Genomic DNA, 17504 nt, shown 5'->3' with positions numbered 1-17504 from the left:
GCTTTGGTTATTTTGATGGGCATAATAAGAAAACCTACAATAGAAATGTACTGGACAAAAGAACCTGCTTTAGAAACTCCTTATTTCAAAGAATGTATGTCTTATAATAGATTCCGAGTTATTCTTTCTTTGCTTCACTTTGAATGCTTAAATGATGACAGTCCTGACGTTCTGCATAAAATTCGGCCGGTTTTAGATCATTTGATTACAAATTTTCAGGCAGTTTATAGACCCGGGGAAAATATTTCGATTGATGAATCGTTATTACTCTGGAAAGGTCGTCTAAAATTCAAGCAGTTCAACAGAAATAGGAGATCTCGATTTGGAATTAAACTGTATGAAATGTGTGAATCGAAAAGCAGATATGCTTATAACGTAAAAATTTACGCCGGTAAGGATGCAGACAAGTCTTATACTGATAAAAGAATCGGTGTCTCTGGAGAGGTTGTAAAGCTACTTATTGGAGACTTAAATGAACAGGGTGGAACCCTTTTTATTGACAATTGGTATACCTCTCCAATGTTAGCTTTACAATTGCACAATCAGAAGACAAATGTTTTTGGTACTGTCAGAATTAATCCAAAGCATTTACCCAAATTAAATGCAAAAGAGATTAAAAGGGGACAAATGAAAGTTTTCCACACTCCTAAACTATGTTTTGTATCGTGGCATGACAAGAAACTTGTGACAATGTTGACAACTGTCCACGTACCCGAGTTGATTGACACAGGCAAAACAAATTTTAGAACCGGAGAAAGAATTCAAAAACCAAATGTAGTTATATCGTACAACAACAACATGGGTGGTGTTGATACGATTTTTTTTTACGAGGGAAGTGGAAAATCTGCATAACCTTGGAGGCCTACTTCCAAGTCAGATACCTGGAGCCCGTACTCTCAGGTTATTTGGGGATGACCGCTCTTGTTCTGGTCGACCCACTAAAAACCACACCCTTTTTGAGACTTAAACTCCACTGGCGGAACTGCTGTTAGCTTTATACATCGCCAGTGGAAGTCTCCTTACCGTTGCTCTCGGTCCTAAATCCTTAACTGAGTGCTAGCGCTAGAAGAAAGAGAGCCAGTTAAGGTCTCCCCCGCCCCGCGCGCACACCCAGCCGAGCAGCAGGATTTCTCCGTGTTAACCTCCACCTGTCGTCCTCCTTCGTCCTCATTACGGTTGTAATGAAGGACTCGACGCTCCTCCAAGAGTCCGCGCTCTGCAACATAATAGAAACCATGTTCTCGGGTGTGACTTCAGTGCCCACAGCCGAGAACATGGCTAACCTAAGTTCACGCCAGTGCCCGCAGAAAAAGAGCGTGTGCTCCGCGTCGTCAGTGTGTATTGCTTCGTCGACACCCGAACCGTTGCAATACACACATCTCGCTTCTGCTTCTATTTTAAATCGATAAAAATACTGTCCGAAACAACCATGACCTGACAACGCTTGTGTAAGGTAGTAGCCAACTTCACCGTGTTTCCTATCTAACCATGTGGCGAGGAGGGGAATCAGGCGGTAGGTCCACCTACCTTTAGAATCCCCATCCCATCTCTCCTGCCATTTCTGAACGAGTCTACTTCTGGACTTTCTGCGTATTATCGCTTTGAGTCTATCGCTATGCTCTGAAGTACCCGCCAGATCTTTGTTAAGATGGAAGATCTCCTTCCTTTCCATCGCCAATAAATCTATTGGCGGTAGTCCAGCGAGTACCAGAACAGCGCAAGTAGACACCGTTCTGAAGGCTGACACAATTCTCCGTGCCGGGTCTCTCTGGACCGCGAGGAGCCTGTCAGAGATGCTGTGGAACTTTAGGGCCGAAGCCCAAACAGGGCCAGCATAAAGCTGCTTTGATTGAACCACAGTCGCCACTAGTCTACGTTTCTTTTCCCTGGGGCCACCGATATTGGGCATCATCCTCGAAAGGTTTCCCATGCATTCAGTGGCTTGGAGTGACGAGATGTTAATATGTTGTCCGAAACTCAAACGTTTGTCCAACGTCACTCCCAGGTACTTCAGTTTCGTCCCCCATGAAACTACAAATCCTCCAATTTCCAACCGCGAAAATCGGAAGTCTCTCCGGTCTGTGACGAGCAGAGCCTCGGTTTTCTCGACAGCCATTTTCAGGGCATGTCGGTCCAACCAGAACCCTATTCGTCGCAGACTATCATCGAGTTTTATCTGTAAAAGATTTATCTCGTCCGCACAGCATACTAAAAGCACGTCATCCGCGAACCCGGTTAGAAACGTATCTTCCGGTAAGTCCAACCTAAGGAAACCGTCATACATGACGTTCCATATGGTTGGACCTACTTTCGCCTACCAGGATTCTCTGTAGTCTCTCCAGAATCATTCCCTCTAGAAGTTTACCCATCGTATCCAATAAACAAATTGGTCTAAACAATGAGACTTTATCTAGAGGTTTATCCCCCTTCCTAAGGAGGACCAACTTCTGTGTTTTCCAGTCACTAAAAAACCTTCCACACTCCAGACATGTATTAAAGACGTCGAGAAGTAGCTCCGGATACACAGCGATAACTTCTTTAAGAATCTCGTTGGGTATTCCATCATTTCCTGGCGCTTTGCCATTTTTCAACGTCTTTGCCACCTTTTTAAGCTCTTCAAGTGTGAAGAGTTCTTCCCTCTGTACTACACAGTGAGTATAGTCCTCTCGGGGGCCAGATTCCACATGGGGGAACAAAGCACGTATGATTTTTCGGACCCAAATCGGATTGTCCAGACCGGGGGTTTTTTGCCGCGAAACTAGTTTTTTAGAAACTACTCTAAAAGCCAACCCCCATGGGTCATTTTCCGCTTCTCCGATCAGGTCCTTCCAACACTTTCTTTGGCTACTCCTTATAGCCCGCTTGAAGATCTGCCTGGCTTTATGCCACTCTTCTTGCAGCAGGAGGTCTCCCTTAGAGTGGGTATACTTCCTCCTCGCTGCATGGCATTCTCTTCTTAGACGGGCTAGCTCGTCATTCCACCAGTACAGAGCTTTCTTAGCTTTTCTTTTCTGCCGGCGAGGCATTGAGTTCCTGCAAGCCGCGATAATAACTCGCCTCGCCTCACGCACTTTTTTTCCAGAGTATTTGGCTTCGTCATCCAACCGAGTTCCTGGATAAACCGGGACTCGGCTAGAGACTCCGCCAATCTCTCTATATTTAGTCTTCTGAGATTCCAGGAGGGCTTCTTGCTGCCACCTTGCAGTCTATTGTTCCCTCCCAGATTTTTCTCGGAGACTATAAACTCAATGTACTGGTGGTCGCTCATGGTCGTCTCGTCCAGAACGCTCCACTCTCTTATTCTACGAGCCACGCGGGGCGAAGCGATTGTCAAATCGATAATTGACTCTGATACCCCGCGGCTGAACGTGAACTGTTGACCCCGGTTCATCACCACTAGATCGTTCGCTGCAACCATATTCGCTACCAAGGTTCCCCTCCTGTCTAGGCGGCTCTCTCCCCATTCCAGCGACTTACTATTGAAGTCTCCCGCAATGAGGACATCACCGCCGAAAGCTCTAATGCTTTCTTCAAGAGCTTGAACCTCGGCATCGAATTTTTTAAAGGGATCGTTTGGGGAGAAGTAGCAGCTGTATATACGTACACCTGCCACCTCTACCCAAACAAACCCCTTATCTGTCTCCAGGAAGTCACCAATGGCAATGTCCGGGTTACACACCTGTATACCAGATCTTCTTGATGCATCCTCAAACCAGACAGAGAATCCCGGCTTCCTATACTGCTCACTGAAAAGCAGCACATCAGCTGCTCTCTCTCTGGCAGTCTGCATCAAGAGATCTTGCGCGACTCTTCCTTTCCTGAGGTTAACCTGGAGAAATCTTAGCTCGGGACTTTAGGTCCTGGTGCAACTTCCAGTAAACTGGACAAGCCTTGCTTCCTGGAAGGTGTTTCAGATCCTTCATTCCACTCTTGGAACATGTAATGCATTTGGCATCGCCTTTGCATTCCGTCTTCCGGTGGTCTGGACTGCCACACCTCCAGCAAGCAGCTTTCCTATCAGGGCCAGTGCATCCTCCGGCCAGGTGGCCGTAGCAGAGGCATCTATAGCACCTCTCTACTTCCAACCTGGCGCGAACTCTGCAGTTGACCCAGCCAATCTTCACTCTTCCGGTCGCAAGAAGGGATTCTTCTTCCGTTTCCGGGAGTCGCAGAATCGCCATCTTGTTGTGACCATACCGAGTGAAGACTTGGCATTGCACTTCAAGGTTCGGCTTGCCCAGTTTTAACCGGACTGCCTCTACCACCTCTGCATCGACGATGGTCTCGTCGAGGTCTAGAATTTCTACCGACCTCACCGAGACGAACACCTTCACTTCCGCCTTGCCTTCGAGAGCGGTGGCCAGGGCACCTCTGAAACCAGAGAGATCCTACCCTTTCTTCAGAACCAGAAGGATTTCATCCCTTCTGGTTCTTCGAATTGACAGAATCTCCGTATGCGTCTCGTCGTGCCTGAACCCCGCTTTCATGTCCTTCAGGATATCCGCGTAGGACTGGCCGTCCTTCGCGGATACCCTGATGGCCTCCGTCCCTCTAGACCTCTTACCTGGGGGTCGTCCCGCTTTAACGCTTGACGACTCCCTGGCTTCTACTGGGGCCTTTTTTCTTTCTTCTTCTTCTTTTTGACTTCTTTCCAGGTCTCAGAATCGACCTGGGAAGAAGTACCTTTAATTTTTTTGACTTCGAAAACAGGCGGGTTTTCCTTTTCGGCCAACTCGCCTGTTTTCCCTTTTTTCAATGCCCCTGTCTCAGGGGGAGTCTTCGAGGCATCTTGTTTTTTTCCTTTTTTCCGAAATCGGAGTCGCCAGGGACTTTACCCTTTGGTGACTCCGATTTCTCTTTTGAGAGAGGGAGTCAGCCTCCTCCATCTTTCGTAGAAAGCTCTCTCCCTCCTCTTTTGCATCTTTTATTATGCCTCGAAGACTCCCACTATACAGGTAAGCCTCCTTGGCACAATTTTTTACTTCCTTGGAGTTGTTCTTGAGCATCCCGTCCCGCACTGTTTTCAGTGCTTGGACGAGGTGCTCAACAACCTCGGACTACCTCTCCAGAAATCCAAGGATAGCTCGCCATCCTTCGACCTCCGGGGAAGCAGCTTGCAACTCCAAGTTCTCCATTTCTTTTTCAACGATGGTGGCGGGGAGCTCTACGCTCTCCGTCTCCATCTTTTCATCCTTTTTTCTCTGCTTTGATGCTTTTAATGACTCATCGGCCAAGTCAGCCACCGATGAGCCACTGCAGTTATTGGATCTCAACGCTCCAGGGCCTGCTTTCGCACCCTGGAGAAGCGCCGCAACTGGGGCTTCCGAATTCCCCTGCTGGGTAACTTTTTTTTCAATTTTATTTTCCTCAATTTTTTTTTGAAGTTGTATTTTTTATCGGGGTTCCTTCCCCTAGCATGTAAGTGTGTGATATATGTGTGTGAAAGACCTCCGCAATGTACTGTCCCACGACAGGGTGCGCGGAGGTCCGTAGTGTGTGTAACTTACATGAGCGTGTAAATTTTAAGTGTGGGTGGAGTAACTTTGTCAAAGGGGTTAACAGCGGTCCACCCGGGAACCGATCCCATCTGCCGCAGAACGAAAAACCTGGTGCTTAACGGACATTCCTTCGTGAGGTCGCTGGAACCTTCAGGCGACAGGGTTTTAAGCCCGTCCGTTGGTCATCGCTTTCCGTTTGGGCACCGAGCGTCTTTAATATTTTTAAAGACACCAGGTTTCTAACCCGCACAGCCAAGCGATCCATCCTCATCCCCTATTCTGTGATGCAGGAGCAAGGGCCGGCAGAGCAGACAAGAGTCCGATCGACCGCAGAGGGGAACAGTCCCCGAGCAGTCCACTATCTCACCCCCTTTCCTTTCTTTTCTGTTCTTATAAAAGTTCTCCGTGTATGCTGCTTTTGGTTCGCGCCGGTTATTTCATTTCGCCGGTACCACCTATATCTAGGAGGCGTGCCCTTACCCACCACCTAGGGACGCGCCCGATGGGGGAACAGCAACCCCGCGCTAGGGACCAAGTCCTGTCGCGCTCCAGTTCGAAACGAGTTCCAAAAATGGTATCACAAAATCTATTTTCATTTAGTTGATATCGCGATTTTCAACTCATTTGTAATTTATAAATCCCTTCATCAAGAAAAAAATGACTCTTTTAGACTTTAAACTATTACTGGTAAAAGAGCTGATACTAAAGCATAGTGAATATCGCAGGCACTCTCAATCAAATCAAATTGCATCAGGTGTACATAATCAGCATTTTCCAGAAGCGAGTGAAACACTTGTCAACGGAAAGCTCAAATACAGTCGTTGCGTTGAATGTTACAAAAAAAACATTCGAAAAGAGACCTCGATCTTATGCAAACAATGCGGTCACGTGCCTTTATGTGCCGTGCCATGTTTTAAAGATTTTCATTTTAAAAAAATATAAATCCTGCAATTACGCTGACCTCAGCTCTGAAAAATGTTAAAACAAAACATTGCTTTAAACATGATCTTTAAAATTTCATCCATAAAAAAATTAAACCCAAAAAAATGTTTTTAAATTAAAAAAATTAAACAAAAAAAAATTTTTTTAATTCAAAAAATTAAAAAAAATTAAAAATTAAAAAAACCAAAAAAAAATTAAAAAACCAAAAAAAAAATTTAAATATTAAAAAACCAAAAAAAAATAAAAGAGTGTAAAATCCTACCGCATACCTCCACGTGGCACACTCTATGGTCGTAAATAAACAGTTATATTTACCAGCTGACTGCGGGGGTAAAATTTTTTAATCATTATAATTTAAAAAGTTTTTTGTCATCAGCTATCACAAAAAGTATCGAGTAAGAATTTTGAAGAAATTAAGAATTATTTGAAATTTTTTGAAAAGTTATACGCCATATTGGATCCGCAATTTTAAATTTTTAAAAACTGACATGGGAATCATAATCAGCAACCCCGAAAACCCCCGAGTAACAAGTTTCAAGCGAATCGGATGAATTTTTGAAAAACTCGTCTGCCATATTGGATCCGCCATTTTAAATTTTGAAAAACTGACATCGGATTCGTAATCAGCGACGCCAAAAACCCCCGAGTATCAAGTTTCAAGCGAAACTGATCAAATTTTGAAAAAGTTGTCCGCCATATTAAATTTTGAAAAACTGACATCGGATTCGTAATCAGCGACCTCAAAAACCCCTGAGTATCAAGTTTCAAACGAAACCGATCAAATTTTGAAAAAGTTGTCCGCCATATTGGATCCGCCATTTTGAATTTTCAAAATCTGATGGAAGATTCGTAATCAGCGACCTAAAATGCAATAGTATACTTGATTGCGCAAATTTTAGTTTTTAAAAATGTTGGTGACATTTTGAGCCCACTTATGAGATTAGGGTCTCGACTGTGAAGGGGTTAAAGCAGAGCAACAATGTTTGTATATTATTTATTTTATTTTTATTCCCAGATAGTAAATTTTTTTTATTGATAATAATAATAAAGATATCTATCTATCTATTATTATTATTATTATTATTATTATTATTATTATTATTATTATTAATAATAATAATAATATTAATACTTCATAAATATTATTTTTGTATTTTTTACAGATATTTCCGTCCAACATTTCCTGAAAATTTCATTTAAATTTTTGCGACGAACATTTCCTGAAAATTTCATTTAAATTTTTGCGACGAACATTTCCTGAAAATTTCATTTAAATTTTTAGTCAACTTTTACGCCAAATAGGGGTAAGCGGTACAGTTGTTGCCCCCCTCACAGTGATTGCCACCATTACATTACAAACAGAAATAATAACGAAATTTACATATAATATTTTGTTTTATTTATTTATATAAATTCTACAGAATATTCTGCTAATAGTGTAAAAAGATTTTTATTCTTCGACTCACTATTATGAAAATAATAGCGCTTTTCGAGAACAGTGTCCTTAGCTCTTTAAAATTTTGTCAATTTAGTTGTAAATTTGCAAGGTTAGTGGTGATACTTTCTTTGACTTTTTAACGAAAAAATTATACATATTATTATTTTTTAATTATATGCATGAAAGTAAGTTTAATAATAAGTAAAAAAATTTGTTTTAACGTAATTTAACTCGATTTACCGAAAATTATAGAGAACAACTACTATCTTGCAATTAATAACAAATAACAGTCATTGCCCTCCCCGGGCAATGTTTAATTTTTGGTTATTATGTCATTTTTCAGTGATTAACCGTTTATTTTCAAGACTTTTTTGAGGTAAGTATTTTTAATTTTTGGACGTTTTTTCATATTTGATGAATTAATTTTTTAAAATAAAGATTTAATTAGAGCCGCAGCATGTATTAGAATAATTTGTAATATTTTATTAACAATTTTTTAATATGAAGTATGATTTTAGGCTATCGAAAAAATGCCGAAGGTAAAAAAAGGTGTTTCGTATATAAAAACCCACTGTTTTAAGCAATGAAAAACTTCAAAATCATGTAATCATTATATCAAATCAAAATAGCCAAAAATAATTTTTATTTTTGCAATTGAGTCAGATTCGACAATTTTCCCAATTTTTTAGGTTAATAGTATTATTTACACTTAAAAGTCATATTTAATGAATCTTATTATTGTTAATAAAAGAAAATTATTTTAAAAATTACTTCTTCTTTATTAATTTCAAATTATATTCATTCTTTAATAAATTATGCAAAATTTATAATTTACATTACTATTTTATGTCTAGTGGGCAATCATTGTAAAATTGATGGTCAATCACTGTAAAAATAATGACAATCACTATTTTTTCTGTCATGTGAAGATTTTTTTATTTTTTTAAAATTTATACTAATATTAAATAAACAATTTATTATTATTTTCAGATTAATGGAATATTTTAATTCCTTTACAAATGGTTTCATTTCTCATTTCGATAATTAAACATTTGTAATTTGTATAAATATATCCCCTTTTTGCTTATACTGGCAATTACTGTACCGTTTACCCCTATTTATTTTGGTGGGACATTTAAATCTTTATGCAATTTTCATTAAACTTTTCAATTAAATATTCCCAAGATTTCAAGGAAATCTTTACGAAATTTTTAGTAAAGATTAGCTGCTGTGGGGGATGTATCGTTGTAATTGTATTAACATGTACATTACAAATATAATATTTAAAAATTATTTTTTTCAAATGCAACAATTTTAAATTTTGTAACGTAAAGCCATAAAACCATAAAAGATCCTTTTGGCCTATACTTTTCTTTTTGTCAGGCGTCAATGACTACGACTATACTATTAAAGTGCCTACTTGAAATTTGTATTTATTATTTTATAGTAAGCTAGTTTCCTTACATTTAGTTATATAAAAGCAACTTATGTTGAAAACCTATTCTTCCACTGTGCTATATACAGTAGACTCTCACAAACTGTCAGTCCCGCAAATTGTCCACATTCAGAAACTGTCTCGCTCCCCAGAGCCGAGACGGAGTAAAAATTTAAGAGGGATCTCTGCCTTTGAAAATTTTATTCAAAACATATTTATTTACTATATACTAATATTAATATAAAAATTAAAATATTATAAAATATTAAAAATTAGTTATTTAATAAAAATTAATAATATTTAATTTAATTAAAATTTTTAATTTGACTTCAACTAAAAAATAGTTGACTAGGTACTTTCAATAATAAATATAAAATAATTATTATATAACAAATTGCGCAAAATAATTTATTTTGAACATTGTATACACTACCGTCCGAAATTGTGCGAACTCTGCTTTTTCAACAACTATAAAATTGTTCAAATCTTCAAAAATATTAAAACTAAAATTTTTTCCTCTTTATTTTATTAAAGCTAATAAAATTCTAAAAGAAATGACACCTTGACAAAGAGAATATGTTAATTTTTCAATTAGATATCTAAGAAAAACCCAATTTTCAATGTTTTTACTATTTTTTTTATTTCTCTGGCAAAAATTAATATTTTTAAACGTTCTTAGGCTCATTGAAATCGTATTTTGTTATGCAATTCAAATTATATAAAACAATTCATGTACACATTCTTCCCTAGCGTATGCAAACCGTGAAAGTTGGCTCATAAAATGTCAAAAAATTTAAATTTAATTATACAATAAAATATAATGTTTTAAAATCAAGTAAATATATCATTCTAAACTTCTCTGATTTATGTAAATAAATTTAAGATTTATACATTTTACTGATCATTTTTTGTCATATAAATATTAATCACAATTTTTTGACATTTTATGAGCCAACTTTCACGGTTTGCATACGCTAGGGAAGAATGTGTACATGAATTGTTTTATATAATTTGAATTGCATAACAAAATACGATTTCAATGAGCCTAAGAACGTTTAAAAATATTAATTTTTGCCAGAGAAATAAAAAAAATAGTAAAAACATTGAAAATTGGGTTTTTCTTAGATATCTAATTGAAAAATTAACATATTCTCTTTGTCAAGGTGTCATTTCTTTCAGACTTTTATTAGCTTTAATAAAATAAAGAGGAAAAAATTTTAGTTTTAATATTTTTGAAGATTTGAACAGTTTTATAGTTGTTGAAAAAGCAGAGTTCGCACAATTTCGGACGGTAGTGTAACTGAATTTTTCAACATTTGATAAAATTAATTTTATTATTTACCTATGTTTGGAAAATAATTGTTCATTTTCAACATTTCTTAATAAGTGTTTAGCTTTAATCTATATATGTTTCTTTCTATTTTTGACTAATAAGTAATTTTTGGCAAATATGTTACTTTCTATTTGTTAACGAGTTTTTAAGAGCATTTGAACCTTCGTGACGTCACGAATCATGGCGCTTAATACGCAAACTTCTCAGGTGTGTGAGAAGCACAATTTTGAATATTTTTTAATAAAACCTTTTGGAAAATGTTCAGAATATCATAGACTTTGTCTGTTATGTGCGAGAAAATAATAATTTTGCGTTTAAAACGTTTTTTAAACAATGTTTGAGTTGCATGTAAGAGGTAAGGAAAAATGCACGAATTGCCTATATATAGGCGTTTCTTTGGAAAAACCAGGATAAGAATTGTAAAGTTCTTATCTAATTTATTCAATATTTAAATTGACTTGATTATAAATAATAACTAAAATTATTTATTAATAATTAAACAATAAATTGTTGTTGTTTCTTAATTTTTTTTTCAAAAAGAACATATAAAAATGCAGTTTTTTCCGAATTTTGAAATTTTACAATTTAAAAATTGTGAAACGTAATGTTTAAAAATTGAATTATTTTTCAATTTTTTAAATAAATAATTATTTAAAATTATTTATTATTTTTTACGTTTTTTTTAAAAACCTCTGAAAAAAGAAGTTTTTTCCTCGTTTTGAAATTTGACAATTTAAAAATTCTGAAACATAATGTTTAAAAATTTAATAATTTTTTAATTTTTTAAATAAATAATTATTGTTTTTTATTTAAAAAAATCACATATAAAATTACATTTTTCAAAAACCACATGTAAAAATGCAGTTTTTTCTTAATTTTTCAAATTACTCATCTCAATGTGGTAAAACATAAATGCTAAAAAAAATAATTTATTATTCAATAATTTTATAAACAATAAATTGTTGCTATTTATGTACTTTTATAAAAAATACATACAAAAATTTAGTTTTATCCTAATTTTCAAATTCTTCGTCTCAGTGTTGTCAAAAAAAAGAGATTAAATTCCAAATAATTTTTCAATTTTTTAAACAATCAATTATTGTTTTTTATATAGTTTTTTTAAAAAAAAACCCAAAAATACAGTTTTTTCCTAATTTTACTATTTGAAAATTTCAAAATTGTAAAAAAAAAAGTTTAAAAAATGAATAATTTTTCAATTTTTTAAATAAATAATTATTGTTTTTTACGTATTTTTTTCAAAAAAAACCCAAAAAAAAGTATTTTCCTAATTTAATATTTGAAAATTTTTAAATTTTTTAAAATTATGTTTAAAAATTGAATTATTTATTAATTTTTTAAATAAATAATTATTGTTTTTTATGTAGTTTTTTCAAAAAGCACATATAAAAATTCTGTTTTTTTCTAATTTTTCAAATTACTCATCTCCATGTGGTAAAACATAAATGCTAAAAATTAATTTATCATTCAATAATTTTATAAACAATCAATTGTTGCTATTTATGTACTTTTATAAAAAATACATACAAAAATTTAGTTTTATCCTAATTTTTAAATTCTTCGTCTCAATGTTGTCAAAAAAAAGAGTTTAAATTCAAAATAATTTTTCAATTTTTTAAACAATCAATTATTGTTTTTTATATAGTTTTTAAAAAAAAAAAAACAAAAATACAGTTTTTTCCTAATATTACTATTTGAAAATTTCAAAATTGTAAAAAAAATGTTTAAAAAATGCATAATTTTTTAATTTTTTAAATAAATAATTATTGTTTTTTACGTATTTTTTCAAAAAAAAAAACCAAAAAAAAAGTATTTTCCTAATTTAATATTTGAAAATTTTTTAAAATTATGTTTAAAAATTGAATTATTTATTAATTTTTTAAATAAATAATTATTGTTTTTTATGTAGTTTTTTCAAAAAGCACATATAAAAATTCTGTTTTTTTTCTAATTTTTCAAATTACTCATCTCAATGTGGTAAAACATAAATGCGAAAAATTAATTTATTATTCAATAATTTTATAAACAATAAATTGTTGCTATTTATGTACTTTTATAAAAAATACATACAAAAATTTAGTTTTATCCTAATTTTCAAATTCTTCGTCTCAATGTTGTCACAAAAAAGAGAGATTAAATTCCAAATTATTTTTTAATTTTTTAAACAATTAATTATTGTTTTTTATATACTTTTAAAAAACAAAACGCCAAAAATACAGTTTTATCCTAATTTTACTATTTGAAAATTTCAAAATTGTAAAAAATAATGTTTAAAAAATGAATAATTTTTCAATTTTTTAAATAAATAATTATTGTTTTTTACGTATTTTTTTAGAAAAAACCCAAAAAAATGCATTTTTTTCTTAATTTTGCTATTTCTAAATTTCAAATTTGTGAAAAAAATTTGTTAAAAATTGAATTATTTTTCTATTTTTTCAATAAATAATTATTGTTTAAAAAAACACATATAAAATTACATTTTTCCAAAAGCACATGTAAAAATGCAGTTATTTTTTTAATATATAATTATTGTTTTTTACGTATTTTTTTCAAGAAATCCCTAAAAAAATGCATTTTTTTCTTAATTTTGCTATTTCTAAATTTCAAATTTGTGAAAAAAATTTGTTAAAAATTGAATTATTTTTCTATTTTTTCAATAAATAATTATTGTTTAAAAAAACACATATAAAATTACATTTTTCAAAAAGCACATGTAAAAATGCAGTTATTTTTTTAATAAATAATTATTGTTTTTTACGTATTTTTTTCAAGAAATCCCTAAAAAATGCATTTTTTTCTTAATTTTGCTATTTCTAAATTTCAAATTTGTGAAAAAAATCTTTAAAAATTGAATTTCTTTTACATTTTTTTAAAAAAATAATTATGGTTTTGAACATATTTTTTTCAAAAAGCACATCTAAAAATTCAGTTTTTCCCAATTATTTAAATTACTCATCTAAATGTTGTAAAAAAGAGGTTAAAAATAAAAATATTTTTTAATTTTTTAAATAAATAATTATTGTTTTTTATGTGCTTTTTTCAAAAAGCACATGTAAAAAAGCAGTATTTTCCTAATTTTTCATATTACTTATCTCAATGTTGTTAAAAAAGAGGTCGAAAATCAGATTATTTTTAAATTTTTTAAATAAATAATTATTGTTATTTATCTCCTTTTTTCAAAAAGCACATACAAAAATACATTTTTTTCTAATTTTTCAAATTGTTGATCTCAACGTTGTAAAAAAAGAGATGAAAAATACAATTATTTTTCAATTTTTTAAATAAATAATTATTGTTATTTATCTCCTTTTTTCAAATAGCACATATAAAAATACAGTATTTTTACCATTTTTCAAATTACTTATCTCAATATTGTAAAAAAAGAGGATGAAAATCAATTTTTTCTAATTTTTTAAAATAAATAAGTATTGTTTTTTATGTACTTTTCTGGAAAATTAAAAACTACTGCGCAGCTGTACAGGCCATAGAAACTGAGATAGACCAGTGCGCATCATTTAAGTTGGAAATTTTCTATAATATTTTAATAAAATATTTCAGCAAAATTACACGGCAATATTTCTTATAGGCGGACATTCCCCTAATTTCAGTAATATTTCAAGGACTTCGCATTGGAATATTTCAAAATTTCAATGAAATATTTAGGAAATATCATGTGCTGTGTGGGATACCTATATTATATATTTACAATGGTGAAAATAAACATGGCTGCAAATGCTCTCATTTTTTTGCGTCGTTACTCAAGGCTGCGTCGACAACTAGTCAAGACAAGTTAGCATTTTTAGATGTTTTAACTCCGTAGCTCAATTTTTTTTATTTAAAGCCTTCATTTTCGGGTAAAAATATAGTACCTAAATTTTGTACTTCGAATTCTTACTGGAACCTCAAAATTTTTTAAGATATAGATGTAAGAAATCAGTGTTATCAAATTCCCACCTTTCATGACATGACAGGAAAGTTAAAGTTGACTAAATAAATCCATTATTATTTTTTAATAATTTTGAACAGTTTTTTTTTGTAAAAAAATGATTTTGTGTAGCGAGGCAACACGGCACGTTGAACTCCGCGCTGGGGAGAGTTGTGCCAACGCCGGGGTCGGTTGTGCCGCTTAGATTTTTTAGTTGTTTCAGTTGAAGCGAATGATTTTACGCGTAAGAAATAAAATAATTATTACCAATATATGATTTACTATTATTTATTTAATCATTAATTGTTATAAACTTTTAAAGGTTTTTAGGAACAATCTTAAGATTTCTAGATTTTAGTAAGTACAAATAAACATTTTCTGATTTATATTCTATAATTGCATAGTTAGTCAGTCACTTAAAATATAGTTTTCGTAATAAGTATTTTTATTATAAACATTCAAAAGATTTTTCCAACAATCGTAACATTTATAGATTTATGTAAATAAATAAACATTTCTGACAAAAATATTACAATTGCATAATCAGTCAGTCTTTTAAAATATTTTATAAAATAATTATTTGTATCGTTAATTAATTGTAAAAACTCTACTTTCTGATTAATAAATAATTTTTAAGACATTAATACTTATTCGGAATACGATTTATTGAAATCACAATTCACACACATATAACTGACCCTTTTTTACCCTTCACACATTTTAAATGTGCCCAGTTTTTGCAAACTATGCATTGAATCAACTTTTCTCTTGATTTCGGGTTGGAAAAACTATTCGAACAAACGAGACAATAGTAGATTATGGTTATGTAGCGATTGACAGCGGCACAACCAGCCCAAAGCGAAAGGCACAATTAACCTCGTTGCGTCGACGCTCACTTTTTATCAAATATTAAAAAACTAGATAAATTAAATGTTAGGTTTCATACACTATTAAATCCGTCGATAAATTTGGATCATTTTAATAAAAATACGTATCGATATCTATAAAAATGCAAAAAATAGACCAAATTACTAACAGCTAATTATTCCGTGAAGCAGACAAAATCAAAATAGTTGCCAAAGATGCGCATAAGTACTTCCACTTTTTTAAAAAAAATTGGTTTTTGAGATATTCCTATCGGCACAATTTACCAACTGTCTCCCCTACCAGATTTCAGCTAAAATCTTGATAAAAATGGGCTTTTTGTAAAAGCTATACCAAGCCAAATTTTTGAGTTACTAGGTTAATTTTTTATCAAATTACTTCGAATTCTGTACATTTTCTTTTTATAATAACTATTTTTATGCTAAAATGTCATGGAGGGCGGCAATTTGAAAAAATCTGATTTTTTGAAACTATTTCTTAAAAAAAATGTTGACACAGACGTCGCGTGAATGTATCAGTGGTCCAGGAACTAGCGCCAATTCGAGTTAGTGGCCGCTCAAAGAAATAACAAAAACCTATTAACTCCACTATTAATTACTTTTTTAAATTATTTCGCATTCAATTACAGTAAACAAGTAGAACAGCCCAATTCCTTCAACCCTTTTTATCATTCCTCAACATTTCAAACAGAAATTTCTTCCCATTTCTGAGAATACTTGGAACTACCAAAAAGTGTCTTTGTCTCACATAGCCTTAATAATTTCATAGAAAAAACTTTCGACTTACCGTATTAAATCCTTTCTATCATCTTGTCAATTTATGATATTTTACATTTAATTGTATATTCTATTTTTATTAGTAACATTTTCTGGATAAATATTTTAAAATAATTTTAATTCGTGAGGAATAAGGAATGTTAAGGTTTTAGGAATAATAAGATGTAAAGGTTTATTTTATTATTTTAATATTACGCAGTATTTATATCGTAAAAGGTTTTTACACAATACACTGAAAGCTCGATCGGTGAGTAAATTATATAATTCGTTTTGACGTCAAAATTAAATTTATTTTTACGAATTCAATTTTTTTTATTACAATTTAATGTCAAATTAAAATTTGTTTTTGACTGCAATTTAAAAATCTAATTTTAATTCACTTTTTATTGCAATTGGACGTCAAATTCAAATTTATGTTTGATTGCAATCTAAAAATAAAATTTTAATCTATATTCTTGCAATTTGAGGTCAAATTCAAATTCAGTCAAAAAATAAATTAAAATTTGACGTCAAATTGCAATAAAAAAATGAATTTCCAAAAATAAATTTGATTTTGAAGTCAAATCAAATTACACAATCGACATCCAGTTTTCTTCTGCATTCTTATTGAAAATATCTTTCAAACCCAATCTTCATTTAGAATAATTTTGCCCACCACACTGCATACTCTGTCTGCCACGTAAACTGTAGGTAAGACAATCATTCTGCAAGAAAAACATTTTATACTTACTTTCCAGTAAAATGAATTACATATACAATTGTACAATCCCTTCATTATGTTGTGTTATGATTGTTAAATGATGATACAATTGTCTTTTTCGTCTTACAAATTATGTCCCTCTTCTGTAGAATAAGTGGTATAGTCCTTAACTTTCTGTAAACATTAAAATCACATTAATTACTTCATGAGTGGCTTTTTAAAGTTTATTTGAATGATGTCATTTTCAATAATAAACTATCAATATTATGTAAAAACATGAACAAAATGACTTTCCATGTAGAGAAAAATGTATAAGTTGCTCTGATGTGGGTGTTATATTCTTGAATGTAAATATATATAATTTTCCCTTCCTCACCACATAAACACAATTACACATGATTAAATGGTAAGACTATTATTCCACTGGAAGAAGAAGAAAAACCCAAATTACTTTCAATTACAATAAATTTAGTGATTTATTAAACGCGTAAAGAGTGCTTTATGAAATATTTTTTTATTTCCATTTTTAAATTCTTCTTTTAAACAAAAAAATA

At 32.1% G+C, this 17504-nt stretch overlaps 2 protein-coding genes across 2 annotated transcripts; one reads left to right on the top strand and one right to left on the bottom strand.

Moving 5' to 3' along the window:
* The first annotated feature begins 45 nt into the window (after positions 1 to 45).
* Positions 46 to 852, top strand: LOC127287537 (piggyBac transposable element-derived protein 4-like). The gene has a single exon (XM_051314527.1). It carries the CDS (start codon positions 46 to 48, stop codon positions 850 to 852), a length of 807 nt encoding a protein of 268 aa, XP_051170484.1.
* A 2113-nt stretch (positions 853 to 2965) lies between these two features.
* Positions 2966 to 3790, bottom strand: LOC127287535 (uncharacterized). Its single transcript, XM_051314526.1, has one exon. The coding sequence runs from the start codon at positions 3788 to 3790 to the stop codon at positions 2966 to 2968; it is 825 nt and encodes a 274-aa protein (XP_051170483.1).
* Between the last annotated feature and the right edge of the window lie 13714 nt (positions 3791 to 17504).

This window comes from Leptopilina boulardi, unplaced genomic scaffold, assembly GCF_019393585.1.
Source record: "Leptopilina boulardi isolate dan_hultmark-lab unplaced genomic scaffold, ZJU_Lbou_2.1 LbouV2_371, whole genome shotgun sequence".
Lineage (NCBI taxonomy): Eukaryota > Metazoa > Arthropoda > Insecta > Hymenoptera > Figitidae > Leptopilina > Leptopilina boulardi.
This window is presented reverse-complemented; position numbering and strand designations above follow the sequence as displayed.

What these genes read in the sequence shown, in the direction of transcription:
- LOC127287535 (XM_051314526.1), bottom strand. Translation starts at nt 3,790, where the DNA reads ATGCAGACTGCCAGAGAGAGAGCAGCTGATGTGCTGCTTTTCAGTGAG.
- LOC127287537 (XM_051314527.1), top strand. Translation starts at nt 46, where the DNA reads ATGTACTGGACAAAAGAACCTGCTTTAGAAACTCCTTATTTCAAAGAA.